The sequence below is a fragment of the Neomonachus schauinslandi genome, chromosome 9, assembly GCF_002201575.2.
Source record: "Neomonachus schauinslandi chromosome 9, ASM220157v2, whole genome shotgun sequence".
Taxonomy (NCBI): domain Eukaryota; kingdom Metazoa; phylum Chordata; class Mammalia; order Carnivora; family Phocidae; genus Neomonachus; species Neomonachus schauinslandi.
In genome coordinates, this window is record NC_058411.1 from 132,460,567 (window position 1) to 132,484,252 (window position 23,686).

The window sequence follows — 23,686 nt, forward strand, 5'->3', positions numbered from 1 at the left end:
AGCAAAAACAAATGAACACAAAATCTAATTTACAAACCTATTAGATTTGCTATGTAAGCTGTTCACAGCTGATCTGATTGTACCTCTGCCTCCAGAATCCCTGCAAGACAAAGGAAATGCATTATTTATAAACCCAGCTCTTCTTCGCAAAGCCCTCTTCAATCACCAGGAGATCCTGCAGCCCGCCTGGAGAACTACAGAGGGAGGATGAGATCTCACTCTGGCTTCTCCAGAATGGGCAACATCCTGGCCCAGCCACAGACCCAAGCATTTTACAGGGGAGTAGGCCTCCAGATCCTTCCGGCTTCCCACTTGAACACTGTTTCAATTCGTACCAGGGTTTCCACTTGAGATTTTCATTTGAGTCTTGAGGCAAACTTCTTTGGGATTAATCTCCCCTAGTTAATCCCAGAGGATAGTACACCTCAGCATGACTCAGCATGACATAGCATCTGCTCTAGCATGACTTAGCATGACTTGGCATTTACTCTAGCATGATTCAGAATCTGCCCCTGGTCTTCTCTTGCTCTCACTCACATGTGTTAGGATGTTGTCCATCACATTCCAAACCTGAGACACCAGAAGTTCAACAGAGGCAGCAATGATTGACTCAATCATTGCCTCCAACCAAATGCGATAATGATTTGCTTTCTGGTGGCAGGAAAAATAATAAGTGGTGTAACTTTTTGGGGGGTGGGAAGTGGGAGATGCTGTTTGGGGTCCTAATAATGGGGTCCTTTGCTTCTTCCTCTGGAATATAGGTTTTTGGAGTAAAAGCCTTCTAGGTCTCTTTCCAGCACCACCATCCATTCAATTCTGGAAAATTCCATTCTGAAGGGGGCCTCTAGGGCCATGAAGTTTCATCCTGCTTTGCTAGCACACTGGGCCAAGGGAATAGATGAATCCATCCATCCTCAGTACCTAGTCCACTCTGTTCCCTGTGTGTGTTTTTAAAAAAAAGTTGTGAGACTAATTATTTTTATTAAATTAAATACTTTTTTCTACCACTGATTTATAAGGATGTGTGGTTGAGGAGCTCTTTCTTCATACTTTTCTCATTTTTAAAATTTCCATCTAGCCTTTCAGTCAGGGTGTTGGAACACTCCAAAGAAACAATTAAATCACTGGCAAAGCTGTGTGTTTCAAGGGATCCTGTGATTTAATGAGAACTCTTTGGGGGAAGTGAATGCTTATCTCTACACTGGATATAAGTCTGGATTTTTCTGTCTGCTTTCTTTAGGGTTATCATATCTGTAGTTATAACACTGTGTGTGCATTTTGTGTATACATGTGTGTGAAAACATACATGCCTTTTCCTAATGGACTGAAATGTCTTTTCAGCATTATTTGGCAACAGGCAACATTCTCCCACTTCACAGCCAGACAACCCAACAACAGGAAGTATGCTACGTCCTGCCGAGAGCTTCCTCCCTCAGGTTTTTCCTCAGGTCTCAAATTTCCATCCTTCCCCATCTAATTCTTGATTGCATGGAGTATCATTGGTTCTTCACATTTTAAATCAATGCCTACTATTTCCTTTTTGTTCCTCCTTGTTCCTCCCTGGGAACAGAGCTCTGTTCTGGCACTTTTAACTCAGGGGTCTGGGAATATCGGCCAGCTCTGACCCTATAACTATTATCTACTCAGATCAAACCCCAAGGGCTTTCCTGTTTGTACCCCTGTCCACATGTCACTGACCTTTCACATCCCCCCAACCTGACCCCCCTCCTCAAAATCAGTACTCTTCACGGGGAAGGAAGACCTGCAGGGCTAGATATTAAGTGCAGTAATTAATAGTGTGGTAATAGCTGAAGGCTAATGAAAGGTTAACGGAACAAAAAAGATCATCCAGAAAGATTGCATATAAGAATTGATGTATGACTTTAAAAAATCATGATCAATGAGAAATTCAATAAATGGTTAGGAGTAGTTGGTTAACAACCTGGAGGTGAGGTGGAGGGGAATGAGTTGAGTGTTACTCTAGAGTACACAGCAAAATAAATTTCAAGTGATTTAACTAGTGTTTCCTAAACGCCAGCCATTCTCATACTCCTATCACCAGTTTGCCATTTTCTGTTTAGCACTCACACCATTACCTACTTAAGTTTTAAAACTGACTCATCTTTAAAAACTCCTGATCCTAAGCAATGCCATCTGTGAAAATACCAGTTGATATTGTGATTATATACGCATTTGAAAAGAACACAAAGTCATGAACACAAAAATATTTATCATTGGAATTCCTAAAGTCTTATTATCCCCAAGAATACTTCTAGCACCCTCTGGAAAAGACTGAATTGAAGAGGTACCCATTTAAGGAAGGGATCCCATAAGAAATTGGTGAGAAAATGGAAGAGAATATTTATCAAATCTTTGATGAGGTATGAAGAGTGTGTGTGAAGGACTTTTTTAAAATTCAGAAGGGTAAGAAGAATCATAACAGAAAATATAAGACAGATTTGACTTTATAAAAATTTAAAACTCGGGGCGCCTGGGTGGCTCAGTCGTTAAGCGTCTGCCTTCGGCTCAGGTCATGATCCCAGGGTCCTGGGACCGAGCCCCACATCAGGCTCTCTGCTCGGCCAGGAGTCTGCTTCTCCTCTCCCACTCCCCCTGCTTGTGTTCCCTCTCTAGCTGTCTCTCTCTCTCTCTCTGTCAAATAAATAAATTAAAAAAAAATCTAAAAAAAAAAATTTAAAACTCTGCTTATACAAAAAAGCAATCCTCAACAAATCCTGGGCACAGTGGCTTTCATGAAATTGAAGCAGGCATCAGAAGAGAGAGCAGCCCTCTGGTTTAAGGTGACCAGGGGTTTGGAGAGAACTACGTGCCTGACTACAGCTGTCCCAGGTCTTTCTCTTCTGCCTCCAGGCCAGGTCCTGGGTGGCACCAAGACCTACTGACGTGGGCACCACAAATCCAGGTCCTTTTTCATACCAATACTTCCTCTACCTCAGGACTACCCAGCTTCAGCACTGTTGACATTTGGGTGGGATATTTCTTTGTTGGTGGGGTTGGGGGTAGGGCGTTGAGCAGCATCTTGGCCTCTATCACTTTATGCCAGTAGGAGCCCTTCCTCACCCCCCAAGTTATGACAACCAAAAATATGTCTAGACATCACCAAATGTCCCCTGGGGCAGGGGCCAAATTGTCTCCATTCAGAATCTCTGCTCTAGCTCTTGTTTCTGCCCAGTGCCCCCGGGAAAATGGATCTCCCACCAGCCAGCCCATCCGTGTCACCTTCCTGAGCTGAACCCTGAGCCAACATCTGTGCCTCCCTTCCAAACCATCCCATTTTCATTTCTCTGCCATCTTTTCCTTCTCCTCCCAGAGCATTCAATTGTCTTACAGCATTTGTCACCTTCCTGGTGTATTTAATTATTTCAACTATTTTATGAACTCACGAATTGGGGGGAGCTTTAAAGAAATCTCATGTGCATAGTCCAAACTCCTCTTCTTAGAGTTGAAACCAGGGCCTGGAGATTTGGTCCTGGTTGCAGTTTCCTCAGCTGCTCACTACACTAGAATGTCAGCCCCTGGAGGGTATGCATTAACCAGGTCTTTTATTTTCTGTATTCTTTTTTATTATTATTCTTATGTTAATCACCATACATTACATCATTAGTTTTTTTAATTTTTTATTGTTATGTTAATCACCATACATTACAACTAGTTTTTGATATAGTGTTCCATGATTCATTGTTTGTGCATAACACCCAGTGCTCCATGCAGAACGTGCCCTCTTTAATACCCATCACCAGGCTAACCCATCCTCCCACCCCCCTCCCCTCTAGAACCCTCAGTTTGTTTTTCAGAGTCCATCGTCTCTCATGGTTCGTCTCCCCTTCCGATTTCCCTCCCTTCATTCTTCCCCTCCTGCTATCTTCTTCTTCTTCTTCTTCTTTTTTTTTTTTTAACGTATAATGTATTATTTGTTTCAGAGGTACAGGTCTGTGATTCAACAGTCTTGCACAATTCACAGCACTCACCATAGCATATACCCTCTCCAATGTCTATCATCCAGCCACCCCATCCCTCCCATCCCCACCACTCCAGCAACCCTCAGTTTGTTTCCTGAGATTAAGAATTCCTCATATCAGTGAGGTCATATGATACATGTCTTTCTCTGATTGACTTATTTCGCTCAGCATAACACCCTCCAGTTCCATCCACGTCGTTGCAAATGGCAAGATTTCATTCCTTTTGATGGCTGCATAATATTCCATTGTATATATATACCACATTTCTTTATCCAGATGAATGGATATTTTCTGTATTCTGAAGCCTTGTGGACTCTGGAGGGACTGCCCCTCCTAGGATTAGCCAACTCCTAGAGACAGTAAACAACTCACTTGGGAGTGCACCTTTCAAAGGCAAACCAACCAACCCCTGCCACCTCCCTTACTGGGGTCTCACACTCTGGGCTACTATCCCCTTGCCCTAATCACCCCAGAGCCAAGTATTAGACAGCTAGGGGCAGACCCTATGTCCTACAGCCTGCTGGATTTATTCAAACTAGCCAACCTCAGCCTGCTTGTCCTGCCTGTGAGAACAATAATAAAGGCTCTTGCCCACGGTTTTCCCCATCTCTCTGCCTCCTGAGTGACCTGGGATTTGGGAGTATAATGAACTACCTTTTTAATGGCAATCATCCCCTGATCTGTTGGCCTGACCATACCTATATAATAATAAGACTTATATTAAAACAGGGGGGGGACCCTGTCTTGTTCACCTTCACAGCCTTCCCCAACTATGGCTTAGTGAATCAAATCTAACTTCAAGGTTAAGTGGGACTTTTCTTTCAAAGTCTTCCCTTCCAGTGAGCATGCCGTGTTCCTGCATATTATTTACACCTGTACAAGATACAGTTTCACCTCTCAGATATCCATAGAATGGGGCAGACCATCATTCAAAGAAATAGATTGCAGATGTTTCGCTCAACAAGAATCACATGAATTGACAAGGGATTTTTTTTTTTTTTTTCTGATTAGGTTTTGCCTTCACTGTTATTAAACTAAGCTTACCTTCCTTACAATGGAGGAATGCTGATACCTGCTTGGTTGAGTGACTTAAGAAGATGATCAGGTAAAAAAAAGTTGCTAAAGATAATTCACAGTGTGCTGAAGTCATAGAAACAAAGGCACTTATCATCCAAAGGAGAAAACATATGGGAAAGCACTTTGCACACATAAAGAACTCTATAAAACAAGGTATAATACTAGTAATAACCACTGTGCATTTGGCGCGGCTGAATATTCTTAGCCACAGTGATGATAGAGATTGCTTTAGAGCCCTGCATTTTAGGACAGTGATCTCCTTTCCACCAGTGACCCAATACTCCCTCCAAGTAGAGTGTACTTGGTAAACTAAGACAATACGTAAAAATGGTATGTTAAAAAAAAACAAAACACACATCATGTACAGTTAGCTCTGTTTTTAGTGAAAAGCAATTAGCAAACCTAAAAGCTGCGTTTCTGTGTTGCCTCTTCACCCAAGCCCAGTTGTTTATGAGTAAGGTAACATCTAGCGCGTTGGGGTCTTGTAGCTGTTTAGAATCTCCTGTGTTCTCTGTTTCTCACTGGAGAGTCAGGCTCGGTAGACAAACTGTCAGCTTTAATTAAGAGTCTAGACCCAATTTAAACAACTGACTAGTTTTGAGAATAAAAGATTAAACCAAAGCACAAATCATGAATTTGCAGATGGTTCTTCCTTCAGAGTTTTGGGAGGATACTGAATGCATTTTTTTCCCTTCAATTTTTGTATAAACCACTTGGGGTTCCTACCTGTTGACATCCAAAGGACACACTATAAGTAGATGGCCCCAGAGATGCATGGTGGAGAGGACTGTAAGGAAAGGGATGATTCATTTGGGGTTAGCCACATGGACAGAGCTAGGGCTCCTGGGTTCAGGGTTCAAGTGTGGGTTTTTTCTTTTTTTTATTATGGCAAAATATACTTAACATAAAATCCCCATTTTAACCCTTTTAAAGTGTGCAATTCAATGGCATAAATATATTCACAGTGTTGGGTAGCCATTACCACTATGTAGCTCCAGAAAATTTTTTTAATCACCGAAACAGAAACTCTGTACCCATTAAACAATATCTTCCTGATCCCTTTTTCCCCCAGCCCCTGGTAACCTCTATTCTACTTCCTATCTTCATGAATTTGTCTATTCTAGATATTTTATATAAGTGGAATCATACAATAGTTGACCTTTGTGTCTGGTTTCTTTCACTTAGTATAATTTTTTAAAGATTCTTTCATGTAGTAATATGCATCGGAAACCTAGCTTTTGATGTGGCTGTTCTAAGGAGGCAGAATATCACAGAGACAAGAGAGGGAAAGACCCCTCCAAAGTGTTTGTGTCTTGATCCTTGAGCACCTGTGATTAGAACAGGAACAGAGATTCTACCAGCTGACCAGTGCTTGGATGGGTCAGGGGCTCTCCTGCCCAGGACTTACTTGGCAAGCAGCTTCCTGAATTTGTTGCCAGAAAATTAAGCTTTGCTGTCCATCTCCTCCTCCATGGAGCTGGTTGTACTTGGCCAAGTGCTCAGATGGGCAAGGGGCCCAGCCTTGTTGATCCAGTGCAGATCCTCACCATGAGGCTGGCAATAAAAGTATTTTCAGTTGCCCTAGCACAGTGGGAAACATGGCACCCCATCCTTTGGACCAGGCCAATTTGCATTCCTGAAGAGACTCTGTCACTGGTCTCTGATTCACTCTGAACAGAAGGCAGTTACATGTGGTGTTGTCCATAGGCTTAGTAATTCGTTTTGGGTTGATCACTGTGAGACCACCCCCTACCACCTGTATATTACTTGCATTTGTGGGAACTTCTTCCCAGCTTTCTAGTCATCCTGATCTAGGGCATCTTCAGTAGATACCACTGCGTAGTCCTTGATGAAGGACTTGTACCCAGTCACCAGCTAGTCAGGAGTAATGCAATGCAATGGCTGGGTTCATGAGGAGACCTGAAGTTTGAGGTCGTACTTTCCAAACTCTAAGAACTAGAGGCTACTGCATTCATGCCATTCGCCACCTTGTAAGTGTAGCCAGCCTTTCTGGTCACATTCCATAGCAACTCCAAGGTTCTGTATTCTGCAGGATACGAGTCAGCAAACTTTTCCTTTAAAGGGCCAGAGACAGCAAATATTTTAGGCTTTGTGGACCAAGAGGAAAAATTGAAGGTTTTACAATGAGAAGAATGCAATTCTTTTGGGGGGGAGATTGGAGTTTGCTTAATTGAGATTCAAAGTTAGTAGTCCTGTCATCATGATAGAAAGGTGGCGTCATTCTTCTATAAAGCCTTCCCTTCCTTCTTCCTTCCTGTGAACTCATCAGAACGTGTGTCTTGAGTCTCTATTTTGGACTTCTACTCTATCTACACTTACAGGGTTGGAGAACCTTTCATATGGGGGTGCAGGTTAAGAGCACAAGGCTCTGTGATAAGACTCCCTGAGTCTGAGTTCTAGCTGAACTAACTGTTAGCTGTGTGATCTTTGACTATTATTTAACTGATCTAGAAGCTTCTGTTTGTTTCCTGGTCTACAGAATGAGTAACAGTATCCACTTCATGGGGTTTTAGTAAGGATCGCATGAGCTAATGAATGCAAGGCTTTAGAACACCACAGGACGTATTATAAAGCACTCGATATTAGCATTACACTTCCTTTAATTTTTTTTCCCCCAACCTTTTAAAAATGTCAAAACATTCTTGGCTTGAGGGCCACATGATAATAGGTGGCTGGCTGGATATGACCTGTGAGCCACATTTTGCTGACCTCTGCTCTAAGGAGTTAAGAGCAAAATGCCTCTCATCCCCCTCGTGGGAGGCGTCTTTGCCATATTTCTTTTTGATGACATCCTTCTGATCAAGCACAGCTTTCCTGAAGTCACAGCTCCCAAGGAGGACCATGAACTCCTGCACTGCCAGCTCTTTACCACGTGACCGTGGATCGCACTGGAAGCTGGAACCAGCCGGTCACTTCTGGGTCGCCAGCCAGGACATGGCATGACTGTAAAGGTCACTGCAGCTTCAGTTTTATGGGCAGCAAATGACACTTCTGGCTTGGTAGTGCCATCAGATTCAGACTTATTCCCAGTGCCACCCATGCTTGTCACCAGCTTGTCTCTCTCCTCTGGTTCCATGAACTCAGCTTCTTGCTCATCAGGTCAGCCTCAAGCTCTACTGATGCACTCAAAAGTCTCTTTGACACCCTTTCCTGTACAATGAGTCTTATTGTACAGAAGCTCTTGGACCTCCCAGATACTGAAACATGCAGGGCACAGAGCTCTGAAGAGACCTGGGTGGGGTTCGACCCTGACAATGGTGTTTCCATGACGATTGTGATCTCTGCTGTCGGTGCCAGGGATGAGGGTGAAGTCAGCGAGCTCACAGGTGTGTCTCTTATGCCCCTGAGCTCTCCTCATCGGCCGCTCAGCTCCTTTCTCTGCTGTCCTCCCTTCTTTCACTTTAAATATTAGCATATTATTAAATATTACCCATTTGCTTTGATTTCAGCAAACTTTTGCTTGTTAATCAGCTTCCATCGGTGTACAAAAAGGAACCAGCTCACTCCTGGCTCTTCCCTTTGCTCAAGTTCAGAAAACATCCATGTGAACTTAGGGCTTTGATTATGTTCCAGCGAATTTCTCTAGTCTTCGTATAAAAGTACAGATAGGCATCTGCACATCAAAATTCAAGTAAACAAGTCACTTGGATGCCAAACATTTTGTACCCTGTTTACTGCTGATCCTTTCTCATCATGAAACTGTCACCTCTAACGGGGTGAGGGAGAGGGAGACCATATGATTTATCATCCAAACCAGAGCCTTTTTGGAGTAAACTGAGGCACTGATTACCATCCACGTGGGACTCACCATCCTCTAATCCATACCCATTTTATAAAGGAGATGGACTTTATAAAAGAAAGACTTCTAAGAGAATGCTGCATTCCAAAACCCTGAAAACACTCAAAAACCCAGAAACCAAGGCAGTTAAATCTCAGATGTGAGACATATTTATTCTGTGACTTGAGCTGGAGACAGTGAAGCTGTCAGCAGAAAAGACTTCTGTAAGCCATTCAAGGCTATAGAGATTTTTCTGAGAGCCCCCTGCCCCCATCCTGAGGGCTCTGCTTTACAGCGAGCCAGAGCACTTGTCCTACTTCTGTGTCCTGGTCCTACCTGCATCAAGGTGCTCCCTACCCCTGCAGCGTCACCTAGCACGTGGCTTTGCCAGACTGCCACCAAGCATAGGACAGGGTCCTGCTCATCTCCGTGTTGTGGGGGGTGGGGTGTGTTTCTCCTGCACATCAAACATGCTGGGGAGAGAGCTGCTGAATAAATAGATGAGTCAGGAAAGCTGAAGGTGTCCCTCCACTGCAGAGAAGAGGACTCAGCCTCCCAGAAGCATGGCTTGGGGAGGAAGAAGGGAAATCCTAGCCTCACTTCCACCACCACTGCCCACCTACCCATGTCCCTCTAGGGGGTTGCTCCAGCCTCAGGGCTTTTGCAATGGCTGTCCCCCCTCCTTGGAACACTCTTCCTGTAGATATCTCCATGACTCACTCCCCGTTCCTTCAAACCTGGGCTCAGATGTCACTTTCTCAGAGAGACCTTTTCTGACCACCCCATTTAAAATAGCGTCTGCTTTGCTATACCCCCCATCATGGCCCTCCCCGCTCCCATCTCCTTTTGTCTTCTTATCACCATAGTCATGTATTAAATGCAGTATCTGATTCTGCCCCTGGAATGTAAGCTCCGTGATGGAAACGCTGTGTCTGTCTTGTTGACAGCTGCACCCCCGGTGTTGGGCACAGTGCCTGGACATCATAAGGGCTCAATGAATATTTGTAAATAGAAGGAGTCTGCCTCCTCCCTTCCTTTGTTCCAAGAGAGGAGCTAGCTGTTCTCTTATCCAAACCCAGGAACCCTGTAGAAGCTAGCTGTTCTCTTACCCAAACCTGCCTGTGCTCTGAATTGCATCCCTTCCTGCCTTTTGAGACTCTTGTTCTATCAACTACTTCTCTCTTCCATAGATTTAACAATGTCCTTTCAGCTCTGTCATACTTCTGATACTTATCCTGGACCTCACAATAGCCCCGTGAGGCAGAACTGCTTATCCATTCCATGTGAGAAGACACAGGCACAGAGAAGGTGAAATACTTCCTAGAGCAGCATAGGGACTAAGTTGGGACACCAGGATTTGGACCCAGGAGACTGGCTCAGGAGCCCAGCTCCTGATTCCTCTGCCATGTCACTGGCTCATACCCACTATCATTTACATATATCTTTGCTTTTCTCGTCTTAAATAAACAACCCAACCTTAATTCGATATTCCTCTCAGCACCTTCTCTATGTCTTGCCAGCCCTTTGCAAACTCCTTAAAGCATTGTCTACACTAATCGTCTGTGTTCCTCATTCTACCCTTTCTTGGCACCCCTCCAATCTGGTCTATGTCCCCGTCACACTATCAAAACGAGGAGCTCTTGTGTGAACGTCTTGCAATGGATGCTACTCATTCCCCATCTTATTTGAACCCCATCCTTGTGTGATGACAGTGGCTACTTCTTCCCTCCTGGATAGGTAAAGTCGGGGCTTCCTGGGTCTGCTATGGGACAGACCTCCCTCTAGAGGAAATATGCTACTAGGAAGGGACATGATGAATGATCCCCACCGAAGAGATGGGTTAGAGTCCTCAGGGCATGGTTAAGATTCCTTCTGGCTCAGAAAATCCATTGTTATATTAAATCATCACCGCTTAACACTTTAAGGTTCCACTTACAACGACATAAAATCCCTGCTGGATTCTCACTACTCCCCAGACAGAGGGTGTCCTCAGTTAAAAGTCTTGATTTTTCTTTATATTCACACTCAACAAGATTTTGTTCAGCATTACTTTTTATAGTTCTTCTTACAAAATATTAGTTTTATGAAATTTTCAAATACGAAATATACTGGAATATATATATTTTTAAATGAAGTAACCTCTCTTTTCCCAGCAAAATTTACTTCCTAAGAATGATGCCTTTACCAACCCAGGTGACAATCCCTGTCCCAGATGGACATGTTAATAAAACATATTTCTAGGAAGGGGATGCAGATTCCAAAGAGATCAGTGAAAAATATTAATAACCTCATTTGCTGGGCTCTATAACAGGGACCTGTTAATTTCCATATTGTAGTTTTAAAAATAAAACACACACGTCCCAAAAGGTTAAGTGATTTGTCCAGTGAAAACAGTGGCAGAGCAGGAACGGGGGTCTCCTGTGCCTGCAGAAAGCCCGCACCCCACCCTTCACCTGCTGCAGGTAAGGATTTAATATACTGTCAGGGAGATGCCAGGGAGTTAAGAGGAAGCAAAGATGAACTCAACAAGTGGTTGTGAGACAGTTGGTGAGCTGACTGGAGAAATATTCAAGTTAGATTCTTCACCTGCACCACACCAGTAAGGATAGAACATGATCCAGTCCTGGAGTTTGAGATTAGAGAGCCAGCATGGTCGGGTGAGCCCCTTCCTCCCAACCCCAATCCAGGTCTGACTTCTTGTCCTAACCTCGTGTGGTGGAGGAAGCGAGGGAGCTTTGTGGGGTCTCTTGAACAGGGCACTCATCCCATCACGAGGGCCCCACCCGCATGACCGAATCACTTCCCAGAGGGCTCCACTCCCTAACAGCTTCACATTGAGGGTTAGGGTTCCAACATCTGAATCTGGGGGGACACAAGCATTTAGACCATAGCACCTCCACTGGCCAATTACTTAGTGTCCATTTATCGGCAGCCCCTGGGCCTCTGGGGCTGTCATCTTTGCCTCTTGCGTTGCATTAGAAATATATTCCTGCAAAAAACCCGAGCGGGAGCTTGGCAGCTCTGAAAACCTCTCATTTCATTCATGTGGACTGCTATGGATAAATCTGTGCTCTTTAAAAAGAAGCAGAATGCCTGTCCAGCGTGCCATGCTTTGCTCTTGAAACTGCCTCGCCTCGCCAGCCACTTGAAAGGCCTCTACCTTAAGCCAGCCTTTCTTCCCTCTCTTTTGTTCACCTCTTGATGGAGCCGCATTCAGAAACAGCATCCCCGTTAATGTCACCTGCAGCCTTTCCCCGAGGAAACCCCCCGAGGGCACCAATGTTGGAGAGGACTTTGAAGTCCTGTTTCTTCTGGGTGTCAGATGTGTCCCCAGCCTGCCTTTCCAGCGGTTGCCATGCACAGAGAGTTGGTGTCATGAAGGAGGACGGCCAGGACCATCAGCTAGGGGACTAGGGCTCTGTCTCCTGATGGTTCTGGCTTTGCAGCTCTAGACCCCTCTAGGTCTTGATGTCCTTCTCGGTAAAGCAAGGTCCTGTTGTGGGACTGAGTGAGAAGCACAGGACGGACAGGGACGTCAGTTGCAGTATTAAGGTGACAGCTTCCGCCCTCTGGATCAGAGCAAACCATGGTTGGGCGTGGACTCTGCTGAGCCCCCGTGGGACAGCTGTCCTCAGGGAAGCTGCCTTTCAGCAGTGCAGCCCACGAGGGAGAAATAAGGACCAGCAGGTGGAAGAAAAGGCGTGTGCTCACCATGGCAGAGCCGTGGTACCGGCTGCCGTCACTCTCACTGATGGTGTGCCGGAGACTGAAGTAGTGCCCTTCCTTTTCTTCAGCAAAGAAACTCTCAGCTAAATAGCAGGAGGCATCACTGGAGGTTACGTTGTTGAGAGCTGAGCGCGGTGTATCCACTGGCTACCAGGCTGTGCTGGACTGAGCTCTCAGGAGGACTCTCTTGCAGAAACTCTCGAAGTGCCACCTGGTCCTTGAGCGGGTCCGACCACACGTCGGTTCTCTCTGCTCTGCTGGTGAACTGAGCAAGACCCGAAATATGCCACGAGCCATGGACACTGTCCTCCATCGAGTGGCCTCACTTCTTCAAGTGTTCCTTGAACCTTTCGCACTACTTTCTCCCAGCTCCTCCCCACCTGCCTTCCCTCCCCTCCATGCTGGGGTAGCTCAGAGCCCTGCTGAGCATGGGTCACTTGTCCAAACCCCAACTTCATTGCTTGTCTCTATGCCATGACTGCCTGATTCCCGGCAGGCACACCTCACTGCTGCTTCCAGAATCATGGGCATCCTGGATACCTCCACACAGAACTCAAACCTGACCAGGATGACAGCCTACCTAGGTCATTCAGAATGAAGGTGGCATCTACACTCCCCACACGCCCTCACCACATTCCCCCTTCCAAGACCACCCAGCCTTCAGATTGTACACCTGAGGGGAGCAGGTGCCGACCTTCATGGCCTCACCCTGGATCCCTGCTTGGTCTCCATCTTCTCTGCCTCTCTGTCTTGGAGAGTCATTCTCTGCCAGGCCCTCCCACACTGGACCCAGCTTTCTGAGATGCAAAGTACAGTCTGGTAGTCCCTCCTTGAAACTCTTCAGGGTTCCCTCACAGACCCCCACAGCTTTCAAAATAAAGTTCAGAGTCCTTAGCAGAGCACAGGAGACACTTTCTGAGCTGGTCCTCTCTGTCTTTGTATTCCATTTTCCCACATAGCCACTTGCTAACTCCACCAAGCAGAGGGAAGTTTCTGGAATGTGTGGGTCGGATCCAAGGTTGTGTCCTTGAACATCAGGCTCTCCCTCAGGAATCCTTTATTCTATATGTATTCACTTAATTCAGAGTTTATGAAGTGCCAGCCCCAGGTCATATCTGGCCTAAATACCTGTCTGGGTGGGGGTAGCTTGCATATGCTAAACATTTTAAAAATCAGAGGCCAATATTTTTAAACTCAAGGGAATAGTTATTGTAAAGCATGCTAATTTCTGGCTCTTTTGAACAATCAGAAGATCTGGCCACACTGAGCCATAGTAATTGGTTGAGTTGAGAAGCAGCTGTGCCTCAGGTTGGTGGGATTGGGGGCTGGGGGGAATAGGTTCCATTTACCCACAGTCCTCACCACTTCCTCTTGTCTTACACTGAGACTCCTCACTTATGTATGTGTTCTACCTGGGCTCTGTAGTTGAACTTACTTCTACCTGGACCGACTCTTTGCTACTCAGGTAGCAGAACAGTGCATGCCACCTTCTCCATTAACTCCCCTGACTCAGAAGCCCCTCTTATGCCAGGTATAGCAAGCCTGCTGGACCTGAGGGTGTGCGGGGAGCGGCAGGGGGTACTAGTTTCTTGTTCCTTCTCAGTGACAACTGACAAAGTGCTTACTGATAAAGTCAACCATAAGCAGAAGAAGAACACCCAGAGGCCTAGTCCTTTGCCCCCTGCAATGTGTAGAAACAAAGCTGCTAGAAAGGAAAATCTGGGAGCTTCCTTCTTCCTATCATACAGTGAGAGGCTGCTCCCCAAGGCTCACTGATTGAATTGCCAACCCATAGACTAGTAAGAGGAAACCAGCCCGAGCTCTGGAAGGATACTCAGCCCTGATGTCTTCAGGTGTCAGCCGAGGCCTCCATCCCCACACCCACCCTGTGTTCTGTAAGAGTCTGGGGCTCTGGGGAGGAATGGTGGAGGCGTTCTGCCAGTTGGGTCCTCCCTGTGAGCCAATTCCTGATTGCCTTGGAGAAAAGCCCAGAGGTGGTGCTCAGGGTGGAAAACATGACCTCCAGCCATGTTGAGTTAGGGTCTAGAAAATGACGTCACTCAACAAATGTCTGTAGCTTGTAGCAGGTGGGGGTGGAGTGAGGATGGGCGTAGAGGATGGTGGCACCCAAGCGTGTGTCAGGTTGATGCTAGAAACAGGTGTCTGGGTGGGGACTTGAGAAGGACTGTGCTTGGATGACAGAGCCCAGAGGAGTGATCATCCTGAGTTCTTACTGCCTGAGCACAGCATCCAGCATCACAGTCCATGCCCTCACTGTGGATTTTCTCCTTTCATCTCTATCACAACCCTATGAGGTGGGCAATTTTAGTATTCCCATTCAATTAGAGACGTTAAGCATTGAATCCAAGGATTTACAGCAAGGAGGGGCTAGAGGCAAGATCTGAAGCTGGCTTTGTCTAACAGATTGTCTCCAAATTGGGAACATGGTGCAAGGGGTTGGGGGTGGGGGTGGTCAAAGTCCGAGTGGAGTCAAAACTGGAGCAAACCCAGAAGAGAAGCCAGAGAGCAGGGCCAGATGGCCATTGTACCTGGGACACTACACTAGACTCCAGACAGATGCCCAAAACGTCCCCTGGCAGAGCCAAGAGGAGGAAGCAGGAAGCCAAGTCCTCTAGGGGGTGTGTGTGCAGGGGCCAGGGGTTGTCCATTGACTGGATTCCTGACTTCTCATTCTAGGAGGGTTTGGCCCTAATGCTTCAAATGTTTCTAGAAGCTTTTCAGGGAGCCTGGTTTCTGTTGTGAACACGCAAAAGTGAGAGGCGCAAAGATGGACTGGACAAGTAGCCCCTCCTCTGCTTTTCCTCTTGCCCTGAGCATCAGTCTGGACTCCCAGGGGGGTTCTGCCTGTCTGCCTCCAGGGTCTGGGTTGGTGGCTCTGCATGGTGCTCTGGGGACAATGGCTCAAGGTAGAATTTCTGGCTTTGGACTGGGGCTTCCTCAGCCTTACCCCTTCCCTCACTTCTGCCACTGAATTCACCTAGAAAATGCCAGGGAAGAAGCTAGGGTGAAGTGAGGGCTAGTCTGCCCCTCCCTGGACTTTAGAAAAATCCAGAGGCAAAGAGAATTCTTCACCAGCTGACTTCTCCATGTGCCCACAGTGGACTGGATAAGTGGATGGGAAATTTAACCCTTCTTAGGCTCTTGTAAAACACCCTGGCATGTGAAGGGCTTTGCATGGGCACATTCAGAATGGGGAGGAGTGAGGAGAGGATGCCCAGGACCTCCCCACCCCCTGGCAGAGGGATGGCAGAAAGGGATCTAGCCTCTCTGTATTTTTATTTTGTTTTATTTTTTTGACAGAGATGCCTCTTTGATCCAATACTGTCAAAAAAAAGAGTGGCAGAAGAACACAAGCTTTGGTGTGATCCCTAGCTCCGCCTTCACGAGCAGAGTATTTAAAGCTGAGCCTCTTCCCTTCTTAAAGTGAGTAAACTTTGAAGAGTAAATGAGGTAATGAATATATACAAACAGCTTGGCAGATGCTATTTTTACTTTATTTTTATTATTTTTCTCATTTAAAATCTTCTGAGAAGAGAGATAGGTCATGGCTGGATTCCTTTGTCTTCCCGTCATTTTCTCCCAATTAGCATGTACTTATTGGGCACCTACTATGCGACAGGCCCTGAGCTGGGTGCTGGGGGCACAGTGGGGATAGACAGATAGCACCCCCCCAGGTTTGAAGGTGCTTAAAATCTAAATTTGGAGGGGCGCCTGGGTGGCTCAGTCAGTTAAGCGTCTGCCTTTGGCTCAGGTCATGATCCCGGGGTCCTGGGATTGAGCCCCGCATCGGGCTCCCTGCTCAGTGGAAAGCCTGTTTCTCCCTCTCCCTCTGCCACTCCCCCTGCTTGTGCTCTCTCTCTCTCAAGTAAATAAATAAAATCTCTAAAAAAAATCGAATTTTTGGAGACAGGAAGCACACACATACACATACAAGAAAGGCAAATACCCCAGCAAAGGAACAGAGTTGTAAACATGTACTCGGTGGCACTAAGAAGAAAGTAGGAGGAATGGTGATGGGGGTGTAGGGACTGGAGGCAAGCTCCGTAGGGGACAGGGAGGGACAGGGAGGAGCTGCCGAAGGAGCCGGCATTCCATCAGAATCCTGAAATCTGAGCAGGAGCCAGACTCACAAAGGGCTGTGAAAAGAGCCCCAGGCAGATGGGTCTGCTCAGGTAAGAAGAGCCTGATGGGTTGGTGGATCCCAGATCTTCCCTCCTTTAAAATTCATGTTTCTGGAGCCTCCCCACTCTAGAATATGGTCTCTGAGCCTTCATCCCACTCTTCCTCTCCCCAACTCTGGTTATTGGTCCCATTTTCACCTCAACATTGTGGCTTTATCATATAACCTCTCCTGTCCTTCTCCCACTCATCTTTGTTTCTCTACCTTACTTTTAGAAATGCATACTCTTTCCTTTGTAAACGATTCTCCTCCTGCCTGGTCTCCACACCCCTGACCTGCTTCTCCTTCCTTCTTAAGCCTCTTGTGCGGCCAGACTGTAATCGCTGCCCCTTTGATCAGGGACCTCTCTTTGAAATCTTCTTTCACCCCAACATTCTCCCAAATGTCACCAGGGACCTGCTGATGGCCAAGCCCAGTGGCCCCTGAGCACCCTCAAACCTAAGGTCCTCCTGCCAGGAGCACTCATCTCTCTTGCTCACTGCTTTGGTCCCTTGGTTCCCCTCTCATCTTTGTCCACCCTTCTCCATGGACTTTGCTACCTTGGCTTCTCCTTCGCACCCTCTAAATGAGGGCGATGACCAAGGCTTAATCCTGGGGTCTCTGCTTCTTTAGGGATTTTGTCTCCACTCCTGGCTTCAACTTCTCCCTACAAATGGCTTCCAATCTCCATCTCCAACAACCTCCCTCCTAAATATTATTCTCTTATGGCTTGGTCCCTGGTTGCCCACCATCTACGTGACCATGGACAATCTCTTCTCATCTCAGGGCCCTTTGTTGTCACACTTGAAGAATAAAGGGGAATGAGCCAGCTGACCTTTTGTCCCTATGCTCCGATAATTAGTGATTCAGTCAGTGATTTTTAAATGTCTTCATCTCCACATAAATAAACTGCATCTTTTATAATCATCATGTTTAAGACCAAACCATTGTACTAGCCACCACTGATGGTCCCCAGAGTGCTGTCACTTCTTCTCTGTACCACGATGCCCTAACTCTCTCTTCCTTTCCATCGACACAACTGCAGCCCATACCCTTCATGCTCCTCCTGTGAATGACCTGAGTGGTCTCCCCAGCTCATCCTCCTCTAAGCAACTCCCATATTCTCTGCACAATCCTGTTCAAAACCCTTCAAGTGTCCCTATTGTCCATAGCATCTTCTCTTCAGCTTTGTGGATCCCTTTGAGAATCCTTTAAATATGTGGATCCTTTGCCCAGAAAAATGCCTAGAATTTCAAGAGGTTCATGGATCTCCTAAGATCCATCACAGACTCTTTAGAGGTCTTTGGATCCCAGCTTAAACCAAAGTGGCTCCCAAAAGAACCAAGTGTGATATCCTCAGCGCTGACAGCTTGGCTCTGAGCCCTCTGTCCTGCCATATTTCCATCCACCTCCAGGCACTCCTGAAGCCTCCACTCCAGCCAAGCTCCTTGCTGTCACTCATACCTTCTTTGCCTTAGGCCATTCTCCCCATCTGGATCACCACCTTCATTCTTTTTCTGGCTAAGTCCTTGGACCCTTCCTTGGATGCAAGTCCCACCCTGATCCTGCCTCCTCTGGAAAATATCTTTCTTGTCCTCAGCCCTCTTTGGAGCTCCTATAATATGAATAATCAATGCCATTAGCACAACAATGTCACTTTCATTTTTATTACAAGGCAGGGCTCACCGCTGAGGACAGGCACTGCCATTGCACACACGAGTGGTTTGTTGGTGACATGAATCTTCCTGATAACCAAAGGAAGAAGGCTTCCAAAACTCCCCAACTTAGCTATATTTGATAACAGCTTTTTTATATTTTATTACACACACTCAGGTGCTTTTCTAACACATGGAATATTGAGCATAACTTATCTGGAACACCAATCCTGCTGTAATATAATGATTCTCCAAGTGGTAGTGGAAGACAGGAAACAGTGATGCTACTGAACCTCTCTTGCAAGTTTATCAAGGCGCTTCATTGAGATGTGAGAGTGTCTATTGCAATGCCTGGCATGTAACAGGTGCTCAGTATGTAAGTTTGCCTTCTCTGATGGTGGCCATTTTTTTCTGTTTAATATAGAGCAGGTGGTGGGTGAAAATAGACCAGCACCTATTTATTGCCCTGCTCTAAAATTTCAGGGCAAGGAATTCAGAGGCATAACAAAAGGATTTGCTATTTCCAGTGAGTCTGGACTCCCTCCAACTGGGAAACGCATCGAGGGAGGCACCCAGTTGTGATGCGTTGGAGCCAGAGAAGACCCATTCATTCTACAGATAGGGAAACTGAGGCCCAGAGAGCTTCAGGCCTGCCCTTAAGGTGAATGGCCTGGTGGTGGCGAATCCACAACCAAAGCCAAGATCCCCAAATTGTTGCTCACTCCAGACACATCTGTCATCAACCCCTAAGAAGTCTCTGCCCGGTCAGACCACAAACGCCTTGAGCCTTCTCTCTATACTGGGTTCAGCTTTGCAGGGCGTCAGCATCCAACACAGGGCTTGTGAGCATCTGTGTACAATGAGTTGGGTGCGGCTTTGTGATGAGCGCATAAAGCTTGTGGTAACTGTCACAGAATCTAGGTATCAGGGAAGTTTTTCTCCAGGGGCACCATGCTGTTTCTACACCTTATCAGGAGCAGACTTTTCCAGCGGACTGGCCCATGGCAGATAGTATGCGCTGGTTATGCCAAAATGTGACATTTGAGAAACCGTTACTGAGCATTTACCACGTGCCATGCACTGGGGACACATTGGTGAACAGGGCGGAAATGGACCTTTCTCTCATGGAGATTGTCTTGTGGTGGATGAAAACAATAAGAACAAAAGTAAATACACCACCGCCTAGTCCAGGCTGAACAATCGTCTCAGCAGCTAATCTCCGCCAATTTCCAAGACAGAAAATAAAAACAACGCTACACAATGGCACTCTGATGAAGACTAAAAAATCCAAAAGTCAACACATTTTACTTTATTTTCTCTCAATTGATCTCAACTCCCAAACGTTCCAGTTTCAAAAGGTAAGATTAGGTACCATTAAGCCAGCCAGACCAGCCTTGATTTAAAAACCCTCCTTGCTGCTACAGGATGGAGGAGGTTGCAGACCCTTATTAATCTCCTTGTTATCAGCTTGATCTCAGCCTGCCAGGAACCAGCTCCCCTGATTCCTGATTCTGGCCACATCTCTCCAGTCCTCTGGCTTCTGTGTACCAGGTCACGGAGACTGTATAGAACCGTGAGTTACCCTGCGAGCGATATTTATGTTATCGGGAGGCTCGTCTTTCTTCATGGAACCAGGAAAAAGGAAAGAGGGCTTCCTCTGTAAATAGGATGGCACTTAATGGATTTCAAATCAGACAGTTCTATGGGGGGCTCGTATAATTCACATTTTCTCTCCTTTGGCCATGGAGAGAAACGTAGACTCCATCTCAGGATGTAGGCAGCAGGGGCCTTTCTGAGCCTCAAGGAACGAATTCCCCCCCTTTCCTGCCCCCTCTCCTTTCCTTCCTTTGTTCTCCAAACCAGCACTTAGTGTCTGAGAGGCACCATGCAAGGAGCTGGAACCACAAAAAGCACAGGTCTGCAATGGCCCCAGCCCTCCTAGGGCTACCATCTCGCAGGCAAGAAAGGTACCACGCAAGACACACAAAGCATAAGGTGCAGCGCAAAAGAGAAGTAGAGTGTGTCAGGAGACTGTGAGATAGGGGTCTAACCTCGTGGCGTTGCTGGGGGTGAGGCGCCTCTCGGGCCTAAATAGCCCTTCCCTTTCGAGGCATTCACAAGACTGTTTCATTGGCCAATTCCTTATTTGTACCCTGGGCAATTTCCCAGGTCCAGTGAGCAAGTGTCTCTGTAACTAGTTACTTTCTGGGAAGATTAACTCACTTCCTCTCTATAGAAGTTTTGCAAGGATTGTCACAGCTTTGCTACCAAAGGGGCAGATAACGATCACGGGGAGGAAGTAAGGCTAGCCCATCATCACTGCGTAGACATCAGTCTTTTCCTGGATCTACCTTCGGGTTTTGCTAACTCCACTTTATTGACTTAATACTTTTCTTTACAATGACTCATTTAAAAGCATAAATGAATTTATCATAAAAGGAATCCTTATATCACTGCTATAAACAGAATACCAATATCCCCTGCCCTAAATAGAAAGTAATGGCAAAAATAAATACAATTAAATTCTTGGCTACCAGCCTGCCCAGAGGCTGTCTTTACCTGAAGGAGCAGGTTGGTTCTAAGGGCTCCCTTATACCTGTCTCTGATCACCCCCAGAGTCTTCCCCCACCTCAATTCCTCTGCTTTCTGTAACAGAGCAGAGTTTGGGATGAGACTGCAGGCTGGGTAAGCCACCAAAACCACCCAGGAACCTCAGGAACTCCAGGGTACTGTTACTGCGTATACCAGCAGGGAAGGGGGGCCATTTCCTGTGTGAATGACCACATCCCAGCCAAGCTCATGAGAGGGCTTAATGATCCAGCCAACGAGTGCTTTGCTGTCCAGCTTCTCCGGAAATTTCAACCATGTGCTGTAGCTCTGGGTTGGGGTTGTTTCTGGTATAGACACACTGACTGCAGCCTCCTTAAAAAACTGATTTCATAAATCAGTTCCACCCTTGGCTGGGATTTCTCCTTGCCTTGCCTCATGTCTTGGGCCTCATCTGGGGAGGGGCAGAGAGAGAGAAGCAGGCTAATCCCTGGGGCTGAATCTCCAGCACCTGGGAAATGGCCATCTAGACCTTGAGAAAATTCAGTTCTCTTTTTCTGTGTTTAGGAAGCAGTTACTTTGCCTGAGTCTCAGTTTACCTCTCCATAAAGTGGGTTTTGTAGACGTTTTATAATAAATGTGTGAAATAATGTATGAAAAGCTCCTGGTGCATATATAGGCATCCAGTGAGTGGCTATAATAATAACTATTCATAAGTTTTTCTGACATTTGAGAGTAACTCTAGGCCAACTCTGTGATGGGTAACAGGGATCCTTGGACAAGTTTCCCCTGGTCTGATGGGCCAACCTCACTGACTTGGGCTGGGGCTCTGCAGAAGGCCAGGAAACCAGCTATTCCCACCAGTGGAGGGAGTGTTCATACAAATCACCTGGGGTCTTATAATGATGCAGATTCAATTTCATTAGGGTCTAGGGTGAGGCCTGAGATTTTGCATTTCCACCAAAACTCCAGATGATGCCATGTGGCTGGTCTGAGGACCACCCTTTGAGTGACAAGGCTCTAGCCCCGTGGTTCTCTGAGTGTGGTCCTTGGAGGCACCAAGGGTAACAGCATCACCTGGAACTTATTCATTTGAGATTTGGACTCTCAGACCGCACTCCAGACCTGCTGAATCAGAAACCCTGGGGTGGGGCTAGCACTCTTTCTTACAACCCTCATGGGATGCTGAGCCATAGCTTTGGCACTTCCTGCCGCTGGAATCCACGGCACTTGCTCATTCCTCCTGTGTTAGGGGAACTGTGTGGCTTGAGCCTAAAAGAGAGAGATGCAGCTGTATCTCAGCCCTTCCCAGGCCAGAGAGAGCTAAATCTCTGGGGGCTAGCATTTGGGGGCTCTCTTCTTTTTTCAGATTGACCATTGACTCAAAAACACTTACCGAGGCTATCCTGTTGCAGGTGCTACGGCAAGAGGCAGCCATAAGGACCTAGATCTGGGTGGGAGGGTGGTTTGGGCTGTCTATCCCCTCACCTACCTACTCCCCCCACCATTCTGTGCCTTCCATGCAGCTTGGGCTTTTATGAGACCTCAGGGGCCCCTCCACTGAACTTAGACGGGCAGGCAGGCCAACAAGTATTCACAGAGCACAACAAAGAAATCCTGTGCTTGCACTTTCCACAATCCTAAATCTCAAGTGTTGGGTATTTGGCCACCTCCAGCAAGTAGTTTGTATTTCTGTAAATCTAGGTCTATATTCCTTCTTCCTTTTTCTCCTTCTACTTCTTCCCCACCATGCTTTTTGGTACTCTCTTGTTTTTTGAATTAAATAGCACTCCCATTGATGTTGCTTGGTTAGAAGCATAACCACCCTCTTAAAATAAATCAGTGTGTCTTGAGCACCTACCAGGTGTTCTTTTTGGCGGTTCGCATCCATATGTGTGTTTTTAATTGTGGTTAAAATACACATAACATAAAATTTCCCATCTTAACCATTTTTAACTGTACGGTTCAGTCGTGTTAAGGACATTCACGATCTTGTATAACCCATCTCCAGAGTTCTTCTCATCTCGCAAAACTGAAACTCCGTACATATTAAATAATAACTCCCTCCTCCCCTAGCCCCCAGCAACCACCATTCATCTTTCTGTCTCTGGGAATTTGATGACCCTCGGCACCTCATGGAGATGGCATCAGACAGTATTTGTCCTTCTGTGACCGGTTTATTGCACTTAGCATAATGTCCTCAAGGTCCATCCATGTCATAGTGTAGCCTGTGTGAGAATGTTCCTCCTTTTTAAGGCTGAGTAACATCCCCTCATACCTATACGCCACATTTTACTTATCCTTTCATCCATCCTTGGGCATCTTTTGGCTACTGCAAATACTACTGCTATGAACATGGGTATACAAATACCTGTTCGAGCCCCTGCTTTCAGTTCTTCTGGGTCCACACCCAGAAGTGGGAGTGCTAGAGCCTATGGTAATTCTAGTTTTAATTTTTTGAGGAACCGCCACACTGATTTCCATCACGGCTGCACCATTTTTCATTCCCATGGTGTGTGTTTTATTTAAACCTCAGAACACTGTGAGTTGGATATTATTAACCCCGTTATTTAGATTAGGAAGCTGGGGCTCTGAGAGGTGAGGTCACCTGCCTGAGGTCACACAGGGAGTGTTTCTCCAGAGATGAGAGCCTCAATCTTCCCATAGTTATCCTCACATCGGCAGCTGGGAGAAATTTACAGTGAAGACCTAAGCGAGTTAT

The 23,686-nt window shown here is 46.3% G+C and overlaps 1 protein-coding gene across 3 annotated transcripts in view; it reads right to left on the bottom strand.

The window, feature by feature from the left end:
- The window catches only part of ST8SIA2 (ST8 alpha-N-acetyl-neuraminide alpha-2,8-sialyltransferase 2), a 62,796-nt gene that overhangs the window by 29,613 nt on the left and 9,497 nt on the right, over positions 1-23,686 (bottom strand). For 2 of the 3 annotated variants that reach the window (XM_021680518.1, XM_021680520.1), the window contains exon 2: positions 38-100. The exons of the other annotated variant lie outside the window; for it this stretch is intronic. In XM_021680518.1, coding sequence (XP_021536193.1) covers positions 38-100 — 63 coding nt within the window. The remainder of the gene's footprint in view (positions 1-37; positions 101-23,686) is intronic. 3 annotated transcript variants of the gene reach the window in all.